An 11,307-nucleotide genomic window follows, 5' to 3' on the forward strand; every position below is an offset into this window, starting at 1 on the left:
GGAGTTGATTTAGAGCCTTTTCTGGAAGGAGGGAGAGAAGGAGGAAGGCTCAATCATTTGGTCCCTAGTATCCTTAACTCCCTTTGTTATACCACCCAAGTACACCTGGTGTAATGTAGCCTTCCCTCTTTAGATAGATAACTCTCACCATAAAGTGCTTTTACTGTTCTCTTTCCTGACAAAGGTACTTATTCAGCCATATTCTTACCCTACTTGGTTTTTATTTTTTACAAATTGTTGGCTAACTATAGTGTCCATTCTTCAGAAAGTGCTGGCTTTCCTGGAGTAGCTGGGGCACTCTTGGAAGCCTTCAAGAAAGAAACTTGTCTGTAAAGGGACTAGAGATAAGCCCCCATCCAGCAAAGTGTGAGGAAAATTAAACTGAATGAGGCTGGATATCACCTAGCACACAGTGGGCTCCAAGACATGTTTGTTAACTATCTGATTTAATGAACAAACAAAAACAGGCTCTGTCTGCTTTTGCTCCTACAATGGATTCTGAGCCTGAGTTCACTTCACAGTGGCCTTATTTCTCAGCTAAGAAAGGAGATCTGTAGGAGAAAAACGGTTGGTGCCCTCATGTTCTTCATTGGTGACAGACACCTCTCTGGAGGTTGAAAGACTTTCTTCTTCTTTTTTAAAAAAATATGCCTTTATTGATTTCAAGGAGAGGAAGGGAAAGAGAGAGAGAGATAGAAACATCAATGATGAGAGAGTCATTGATTGGCTGCCTCCTGCACGCCCCCGACTGGGGATTGAGTCTGAAACCAGGGTATGTGCCCTGACCAGGAACTGAAATGAGATCTCTTGGATCATAGGTCAATGCTCAACCACTAAGCCATGCCAGCTGGACTGAAAGCCTTTCTTGAACCTGTTCTTCACTCTTATCACCCTCTCTAGATTTTCCCATCCTTCTCCTCATCCATACCCCAGGTGCTAGGCCTTGGAGAAGGGGGCCCTTAGAGAGAAGAAGATATCTCTCTAGTGCTTCCCTTTTATGCATATTAGGTCTGGCCCCAGGGTGAGCCTAGAGGAGCTTCCAGAGGTTTCTTGCAATGTTTCTCAGCCTGAGTGCCAGCTGGCTGTGTCAGGAAAGGTGCCTCTCAACTGCTCCCTGATATCATTAAGAGGGATGCTAAGGGCAAAGGATATGGGGCTTAGTATGGGCTAGAAATAGAGGACTTTAGACTATTCCCTGGGGAGAAAGATGAAGCTCACATCAGTCTCCAGCTCTTGTTGCTGTGCCTCCCTCCCCAGCCTCTTATACTCAAGGTCTTCTGAGTGCTCAGATTCATGGGGGTTAGGGGAAAAGAATAGGGTTCTGGGGGTTAGCATGAAATGCTGCTTTATAAATAGCTCAGGTGCCAAGAGTTTGGAAAGCAGATTAGTGGCTGAAAGATTAGTGGCTAAAAGAGAAGCAGGCTCTTCATGTTGGGACAGGGTGGGGTAGGGGTTTTAATCTGATGGTGTTAAAGGCAGAGGAGCTTGTGAAGGGGAAATACAGGGGTTTGGCTATGTGAGGCCTTGTACCTGAGGACTGGGATCAAAGCGGAGTCAGAGGCCTTAAAAGAAGAGCATGGTGAGGGGTAGAAATAGGAGGGCTCAAAGTATAAACCTTTGTGTTCCGGAAAAAAGAGCTTTGTGTCACCCTCTTTCTATATCTCTTGATCAGCTATTACAAGCCACACAAAAGCCAAAGATATGGAAAAGAGTATCACTTCCCCAGCCACCCATCACTTAGAACTTGAGACTCTTGAAGCTGATAGTTAGCACTGACCATCCAAGCTTATGTGCACAGCAGAAGTCAATCTCCTATAAGAGGGAGTAGAGGTAGGGGAGGGGGGAATGGATGTATTGAGCTGTATGTATACAAGTCTGTGCGCCTTGAACTTCTTTTCTTGTTGGAGAGGAAGTAACAAAGGATTCTTGGCCCAAGAACAGGCTCTCCTGGCAGGATATTGCATGTGGAGGGAATAGGCAGTTGACATATGCATCACCCCCACTTAGAGTAAACCCTCCCCCACCCTAGCTCTTGACTCTCTCCAATCCCTGAAACTAAGTCCATGCTATAGGCTCTAAGCAGCTTCCCTGGCCTCTTATGACCGCTCATAGAATTAGAGATATTTCTGTCCTACAGCCGCCAGGACCCCCATAATGGCAGCAACAGAAGTAATCTTCCTTATTTGACTGTCCTTCCCACAAGGGGCTTCATGGACATGAAGAATGTAGAGACAGAACCTCCAACCTCTGGGGATACAGGACCCTACCCCCCTCACCTTAAAGCCGGCTGGTATTTAGTATCTATCCACAGATGCAACCTTCAACCCTCCAAAATGAGGTGTTCTTTCCTCAGAGGATGGGTATGGCTGTGGCTCAGAGGGCTGGGAAAGGCCTTCTCTACTTCCTGCTCCCCACTGTGGGCACTGAACAGCTACCCTATATTCCCTTTGCACAGTGAGCTGTGTTAACCCTTGTCATATCTTGCCAGCATGTATCCCAGTGCCTTGTCTTTTAGTTGCTGTAATTTGCTCCTTCTCAGGTATTTTCAGGTAGAGCTGGAAGCCCAGGCTCTGCAGGGATCATAGGGTGATTGAAACTAATGCTGGACATACAGGAAAGAGTCATATAACAATACAGTGTACAGATGATGTGTTGTGGAATTGTGTACCTGAAGCCTGTACAATTTTGTTAACCAGTGTCACCCCAATAAATTCAATAAAAAGAAAAAATAAGAAAAAAAGAATCATATAGCCCAGCTGGGCGTGGCTCAGCAGTTGAGCGTCGACCTAGGATCCAGGCAATCGGGGTTCGATTCCCAGTCAGGGCACATGCCCGGGTTGTGGGCTCGATCAATGACTCTCTCATCATTGATGTTTCTATCTCTGTCTCTCCCTCTCCTTTCCTCTCTCTGAAATCAATAAAGATATATTTAAAAAAAAAGAAAGAAAGAAAAGAAAAAAAGAATCATATAATTGCCAAGGTTGGTGTCTGTGGGGAATGTGAAAAGTCCGAATGAATGTACTTTTGGACTGGCCTTCAGCCCATTTTTGTCTTCAGACCCATACTTGAGGCTTACTTCCTCTTTCAACTCAGGCCCATGGTCTCCTCAGCAGGAAGTAGATCTGGTAGGTCTTTAATTCATTATTATGATTGAACTTAAATCATTATCTCTTTTCCAGGAGTCTATGCATTTCTTGACTGGGGTATAATTTACAAACAGTAAAATGCACTAATCTTAATTGCACAGTTTGATGAATTTTTATCTACTGTGGAAGGCTGAATAATGGCCCCCAAAGATAGTAGGTCCTAATGCCTGGAACCTATGAATGTTACCTTGTATGGCAAAAGGGACCTTGCAGATGTGATTAACTTAAGGATCTTGATATGGGGAAATTATTCTGGATCATCTGTGTAGACCCTAAATATAATCACTGGTCTCTTTATAAAAGAGAGGCAATGGGAGGTAGAAAAAGATTTGACTACAGAAACAGAAGGAAATGTGAGGACTGAAGCAAGCTACCTTGTTGCTGGCTTTGAAGATGGAAAAAGGGGCCACACTCCAGGAATGTAGCTCTAGAACCTGGAAAAGACAGGGAAACAGGTTCTTCTCTGTGGTTTCTCATGGTTGCAAGGTCACCATGGCAGTTCAGGCTCAGCCCTGCTGATACCTTGATTTTGGCCCTGTGAAACTGATTTTGGTCCTTTTCAGGTCCTTACCTCTCCTCACTCTGCACACCTCAATGATATTCCCAACCAGGCCTTCCAGTTAGGAAGTGATCACATTTCTGAGTAAGGGGTCTATTATTCAGTAAGAGGTTGTAGCAGACAGGGTGGTTTATCAACCCATTAGCCATATCCCGCTTCCTTTTTGTGGGCAGAATCCCCATTTTTGGGGTATTCCATCCTCTTCCACTTGGTGTTCTGCTCTTCTAAGCCAGTCATAGTCATGTCATCCCCCTTTCCAGTAATTGGTTTAATTATAGGCTTAATTATAGGCATGATGAAATTCAGGCCACTGAGGTGTGAGGAAAGTACAGTATGTTTGCTAGGGAGATTCTAGGAAGGGTTTACTGAGTGATAAAAATAAGCACCCAGGATAGAGGTCTTCCTTTCCTACCACTTAATATTGCCTTGTTTGGATGCAATGCCTGAGCTGCAGTAGCCACCTTGTGACCATGAGAGTTGCTAAACAACATGCTGAGGGTTGCATATCAGAAAGATGGAAAGAAACAGAATTTTTTATAACGTTGTTTAACTGTTGAATTAGCCAACTCTAAAGCTGCCCACTCCTGGACTTAGAGGCAAGATAATAAATTTCCTTATTTTAAAGTCAGCAGAGTTAGAATTTTCTGTTATTGCAACTGAAAGTATACTAGTAGATGTAAGTGGGTTCTGGATGAGGGCATTGGCTCAGTGAGGGAGAATAGAAAGGAGACAGATGAATCAAATGGTAGAAAGAGACTTCCCATGCTGTCCTAGGTGCTGGACACAGTAGTACTGATCTCTACCCTAAAGTTGTTAATAGCCTTGATGGAGATAAAGAATGGACATTTAGAAAACTATAGAAAAGACAATGGAACAAGACTAACTTGGGTACAATCATATGGAGCCAGTCAGTTTCCCATGATTTTATTAAGTTTGCATTATCCAGGATTTCAGATTAGTGTTCCTTTACACCGAAGTCAAGTGACAGTCTTGTTCCTCATTACACTGCACCTTATTCTCAGCAGGTGACCTCATTTTTTTCACTTCATAAGGAAAACAAGCAATTGGGGTGAACTTTATCTGCAACACCCTCCAAATTCACGTACTGTATCTTTTAATTCCTAACGATAAGGAGGGTGATAACTACCAGACCCTATGCATTACATGCATTGCTTCATTTTCTCTTCACAACAAGACAGGTGCTAGTATGCTCATTCTACATATGAGAAAATGTACATTCAGGAAGACTTACCCACAGCCATCTAGCTAGTAGGTGATGGAGCCAGAGTTCAACTCAAGATGTATCTGATTCCAAAGTTGCATTGCCCCACTATTTCACTTACCTTCCTTCCCTCATTTCTTTCCTTCCCCCTTTCCTTCCTCCCTTCTTTTCCCTCCCTCACCTTCCTTTCTTCCTCCTCCTGCCTCCACCTCAGAAAAAGAGGTTAGAAACCATGCCTTTCCCCCTTTCCCTTCTTTATACCCCAAGGAAACAGCAACTAGAGAATGTGAGGGGCCAAGCGGGAAGGGCTGGAAAAGACTGGAGGAGTAGGAAAGTGGAGGGATACTAGCAATAATGGTATTTATACATTTACTTATCTCAGTCAGGGGAAAGAAGGTAATAAAATTTGCCTGACATACTAAATTCTAGATATCAATGAGATAGTCAAGTGGATATGTCCTACAGCAAGCAATATATATCAGAGCTTAGACTATAGATGTGGGAATCATTCAATTCAACAAACTATTAGTGAGTCATTCATTCATTTAACAGATACTTATTGAACACCTACTATGTACAAGATATCTTTTTTGTTAACTGAACTGGAAGACTTTTTTTTTGGACCACAAGATGTACAATTTGGGGGAGAATACCTGGAACATACTTGGAAGGCTATGGGAAAGACAGGTAAAACCAGGTGTTTGTCCTCAAGGAGCTCTGGGTTTGGTGTGGGAAGAGATGAACAAAAGCACAAGTGGGTACAATTCTAGGCAGTTTGTGGTATGTGTCATGATTTCAGTAGAAATCAAATGTGATCAGAATGTGAGAGATTTAGTTTGATTAGAGAGAGATCTATATGCTGGTGTCTCATTGGTCATTATAATTATTCATAACTTCTAAGTTAAATCATTAGAGTGGATGATGAGAGAGAGGGAGAGAAAAAGCTGTGGGCAAAGGGGGAGGGAAAAGAAGGGAGGAGATTAGAAAAGGGGAGTGGAGAGAAGCTCTCAAGGTAAGCCTTAGGGAAGGGTCCCACTTGGGGGAAGGAGGACAAAAAGGAACCGGGGAAAGTGTCAGAAGGAACATCCAGAGGAACAGGAGAACCAGAGTAATCCCCAAATCACAGTTACAGAAATGAGGAAGAGCTTCACAGAAGAGAACGGATCTGGACAGTGGCAGTGCTTCTGGCCTCCATTATGTTAGCAGAAGCTAGCTTCTGGTTGGCGAATGTTGGAAGAGGTCTTTTCCTGAAGTAGCCACTGGGTAGTAGTGGTGGCAGCAGTGGCAGCTGTAGCTGTTTCCACAGGGACCAGCAGAAACCTAGCAGAGCTAAGCCAGTTTGAAGCAGTGGGAGCCAGAAGCTGGCTCAGTCCCGGGCTTCCTTATTGTAGTGGGCATTGAACTGGTCCCTTAGGTGTACACCAAGCCTCAAATCACACTTGTCCTCTGAAGAGGTCAGCTTCATCCCTGGGAGCAAAGTAATGATACAAAATACTTTATGGATTAGCAGCATTTTATGGTTTACAAAGTGCTTTCACACCTATTAACCAATTCAATATGCCAGAAACCATAAATGGTTGGCATTATTATCCCCATTTCACTGGTGAGGACACAGAGTTATGAAGTGGTATCCAGAGTCACACAACTCATATGTGGAAGAACAAGGATTTGAATTCAACAACATCTGGCTCCAAACACCTGGGTCTTTTATGCAGTATCACAGCTTTCAGCTGTTAAAGACTCAGGCTGTGACTGCTTCCTCCATGCCTACCTTTTATTTGCCCCCTACCCTGACATGGCAAGGATCTCCAGAAGCTAGCTTCTGGTTGGCGAATGTTGGAAGAGGTCTTTTCCTGAAGTAACCACTGGGTGGTAGTGGTGGCAGCAGTGGCAGCTGTAGCTGTTTCCACAGGGACCAGCAGAAAACTAGCAGAGCTAAGCCAGTTTGAAGCAGTGGGAGCCAGAAGCTGGCTCAGTCCCGGGCTTCCTTATTGTAGTGGGCATTGAACTGGTCCCTTAGGTGTACACCAAGCCTCAAATCACACTTGTCCTCTGAAGAGGTCAGAGGTTTCTCCCATCAAGGTTTTTGGGCCTTTCAGGTGTCCTGGATTCTAGATTCTAGAGTCTCCCTTGCAGGCCTGTCTCCTCCTCTCACTCACAGGATCCAGCTGGGCAGCATTCTCAGGACCTGAATAACAGGTTCAGAGTCCCCATTGTTTGCCAGTTCCCTTCAGAATGGATTCTGCTCCAGCCTGCTCCCCTCCCCAAGCACTACCCACCTCATCCTCAGAGGCCTCCAGGCCCAGAGCTTCCCTTCTGTGCCTAAGACTTCCATAATCACGAAGACTTTAGTTAGCCCCAAGAACTTTGGGCCCAGAACTCCTGACAATTGAGCATTTCTGGACACTTGGCTCTCAGACATCTAGGCTTTCTCTGCTGTATTCAGACCAAGGTCACCTGCAGTGATAGAGAGATAAGGTGATGTGTAGGAAGGGTGGAGTCTGTAAAGGAAGCTTGTTGACTAGCATACTTGGGGAGGAGTGAACTGCCTCCTTGCTGCCTCCTCGCCATCTCCTCTGACATATAGTAATAATAAACATCTTGAAATATTGACAGGCTTAACATTGGACTCCTGATCTTTCCTCAAACCTGCTCCTCTCGCAGCCATCAGTAACTCCATCTCTGTCAACATTAACTCCATTCTTCCAGAAATCTTGTAGTCATTCTTGACTCATTCATTTCTCCCACACCCCACATCAGGAAATCTGGTCTCTACTTTGAAAACCTAGCCACAATATGACCACTTCACAATATCTCCACCAGCCTGGTCCACCATCATCTTTATTGGCAATAGCCTCTGAACTGGTCTTGCTCTTGTGCCCCCAGACTTGTAGTCTATTCTCAACCTGGAGCTAGCCAGTGATCCTTCTGAAGTGTACATCAGATCCTGACACTTGTCTCTTGTAAATCCTGCATGGCTTCCCATTCACTGAAAGTAAAAGCCAACATATCCTCACAATGACTTTCAAGGACCTTCATGATCTGGTTTCTGCCAAACTCTCTGACCTCATTTCTTTGTTTCCCCTTCCTCACAACCACCTGGTCTTTATTCAAAAGACACTTTAATATTTAAAACAGCAATCCTCTCTATTCCCCCTTGTTCTTCCTTCAGCATTCCCCTTTCCTCCTCTATTTTTCTCCATAATAATGATCAAAATCTATATATTTTACTTGTTAATTTTATCTTTTCTTTCCACTAGTATGTAAGCTCCATTGAAGTAGGAGTTTTTGTCTGTTCTGTTTATTAGAGCTGGGCCAAGCACATAGTTGTCTCTCAGGAAATATTTGCTTATCCTTCAATGGTTTATGACCAGTGGCTTAGAGAGGTGACTAAGCATAGTAATTAATTACGTGGATGCTAGAGCCTGGTTCAAGGGCAGGCCTGCTTGGGTACAAATCTTGGTTCTACCACTAATTAACAAAATACTTAAACAACTGTGCCTTAATTTTCTCATCAGCAAAGTAGGGATGATAATATTACCTACTTCAATAAAGAGCCTGGGGCCTGGCCAGGTATGGCTCAGTGGTTGAGCATCGACCTAGGATCTGGGAGATCACGGTTTGATTCCCGGTCTGGGCACATGCCTGAGTTTTGGGCTCAGTCCCCAGCCGGGTGTGTGCAGGAGGCAGCCAAACAATGACGACTCTCTCATCATCGATGTTTCTATCTCTCCCCCTCTCCCTTCCTCCCTCTGAAATCAACAAAGATACATTAAAAAAAAAGCCTAGGGACCATTAATAAGTGTAAAACACTTATTAACTTGCACAGAGTAGGTGCTACATAAGCATTTGCCATAATCATATGCACATGGAGTTAAGATTTATATGAGTAGTTTAGATTTTCTAAAATCTTTCAGTGTGTTATCTTGTAGTTGCCCATGTTAACATTCATTTCCCATGTTTCTGCTTATTTACACAGATTATATGATCATCTTGTAGTTCTATTTATCTCCAGTGGCCTGGCTCTTTATCTGTAAACTTAGACATTTCCTTGTGTACTCTCTCCTACAGTCATTTAGAAGCTGTTAAATAGTAATTTCATTGGGTCCCTTTCGCAATCTGTACAGTGAGAGGGTTGGACTAGATAATATTGATGGGCCTTTCTAGCTCTGACAGTCTCCCAGGACAGGAGGAGGGGCAAGCTTCACCCCAACCCCGCCCCCATGGATATGCCCTCTGGCTGCCAAGGGGAAGGGTGACAGAGTCAGCTGGGCTCAGCTTCAAGGGGACCAGGTAGGAGGCCTGCCATGTTTCTTGGGTAAGAGTGGTGATGGGGTTCTGGGCTGGACCAGGCGTCAGAATTAACTGTAATACGAAGACACTGGGAGCAGGGTGAGAGGAGAAGTGAAGTCATCTAATGGAGAGATGCCTTCTTCACAGGGACACAGATACTGTGACGAGCTAGGAGACAATTAGGGTCTGGGCGTCTTCTCATGTTGGAGAGTCCTGGTAGGCCTTTACCCTTTTCAAACTCTGAAAGACAGAGTCAGCTCTAGAATGAGAACAACCCACACCACTGACTGTCCTGATTCCCAGCACTGCCTGCTACCCACCACTCCCCTGGCTAGACCAAGGGAGCTCAGGCAGGGGCCTGGCTGGCCTGTGTTGCACCCATATTTACATCCCTCAGCTCAGCTCCCATTAATGCTTCAACCATCACCCTCCCTGTTCTCTTCCTTCCCCCTCCTGAGGTCAGGGCTGGGGGTGGGAGGCAAGGAAATCCAATATGTTCACTTCTGCCTTTTTCACCTCTAGGGGGACCATGGCCAGTGCAGAATCCTCACTCTTCACAACCCTAGGCCCCAGCTCAGATCCTGGCAACAGTGAGGTGGAGCTGGACTGCTGGTTTGATGAGGAGTTCAAGTTCATCCTGCTGCCTGTGAGCTATGCAGTTGTCTTTGTTCTGGGTCTAGTCCTCAATGCTCCAACCCTTTGGCTCTTCCTCTTTCACCTCAGACCCTGGGATGCAACGGCCACCTACATGTTCCACTTGGCCTTGTCAGACACTTTGTATGTGCTGTCGCTGCCCACCCTCATCTACTATTATGCAGCCCGCAACCACTGGCCCTTCGGCACTGAGCTCTGCAAGTTCATCCGCTTCCTCTTCTACTGGAATCTCTACTGCAGTGTCCTTTTCCTCACCTGCATCAGTGTACACCGCTACCTGGGCATCTGCCACCCACTGAGGGCACTACGCTGGGGCCGCCAACGCCTTGCAGGCCTTCTCTGCCTGGCAGTTTGGTTGGTTGTAGCCAGCTGCCTTGTGCCCAACCTGTTCTTTGTCACAACCAGCTCCAGGGGGGATACCATCCTGTGCCATGACACCACTCGGCCTGAGGAGTTTGACCACTATGTCCACTTTAGCTCAATAATCATGGGGCTGCTCTTTGGCGTGCCCTGCCTGGTCACTCTTGTCTGCTATGGGCTCATGGCCCGGCGCCTGTATCGGCCTTTGCCAGGGGCTGCCCAATCATCTTCTCGTCTGCGTTCTCTCCGCTCCATTGCGGTGGTGCTGACCGTCTTTGCTGTCTGCTTCGTGCCTTTCCACATCACCCGCACCATTTATTACATGGCAAGACTGTTGGAAGCTGATTGCCGGGTGCTGAACATTGTCAATGTGGTCTACAAAGTGACCCGACCTCTGGCCAGTGCCAATAGCTGCCTGGATCCTGTGCTCTACTTGCTGACTGGGGACAAGTATCGAAGTCAGCTCTGGAAGCTCTGCAGTGGTGGTATCTCCCAGCCCTCCACCACTGCCTTCTCCCTGGCGCTGGTTTCCCTGCCTGAGGATAGCAGCTGCAGGTGGACAGCCACCCCCCAGGACAGTGGCTGCCCTACCCCAAGGGCAGAAAGATTGTAGCACTGGAAGCCTGGAAGGAAGAGAAAAGGGGGTGAATACAGGCAGAGGTGAGGGATCCTAATGGTGACACCTCATATGCCTGCTTCCTCTTTGTTCCAGATTCTGGTGAGAGGCCCTCCCCCTGAGGGTTAGGCAGAGCCAGAAAAATCATGTGTGACCCGATCTCTCATAAATACTTCAGTTGCCCTCTACTTTTTAGCCAAAGGCAGTAGCTGTAACTCTTCCTCCTCTACTTCTTCCTCTTAGTTTCTGTCCCATTCCTGGGACCATTGGTCCTGTTTCTAGATCCTACGAGGCTTCCTGGAAACCTTCCCCAGTCTTCCTTCCCCCTCCTTTCCCCCACATCCTTGTATAGCATATGTTCCTCCAGTCAAACCAGAGCATTCAACTGGAGGAGTGGAGAAGCTAGAGTAATCTCAGGACTGGCCTGACTTATCTGATGGTGACAGCCAGAATCAGG

General features: G+C 45.9%; 1 protein-coding gene across 1 annotated transcript; it reads left to right on the forward strand.

Annotated features, from left to right (window-relative positions):
• The first annotated feature begins 9,749 nt into the window (after window positions 1–9,749).
• Window positions 9,750–10,847, forward strand: P2RY4 (pyrimidinergic receptor P2Y4). The gene has a single exon (XM_016207390.2). It carries the CDS (start codon window positions 9,750–9,752, stop codon window positions 10,845–10,847), a length of 1,098 nt encoding a protein of 365 aa, XP_016062876.1.
• The last annotated feature ends 460 nt before the right edge of the window (window positions 10,848–11,307 follow it).

This window comes from Miniopterus natalensis, chromosome X (assembly GCF_054644295.1).
Source record: "Miniopterus natalensis isolate mMinNat1 chromosome X, mMinNat1.hap1, whole genome shotgun sequence".
Lineage (NCBI taxonomy): Eukaryota > Metazoa > Chordata > Mammalia > Chiroptera > Miniopteridae > Miniopterus > Miniopterus natalensis.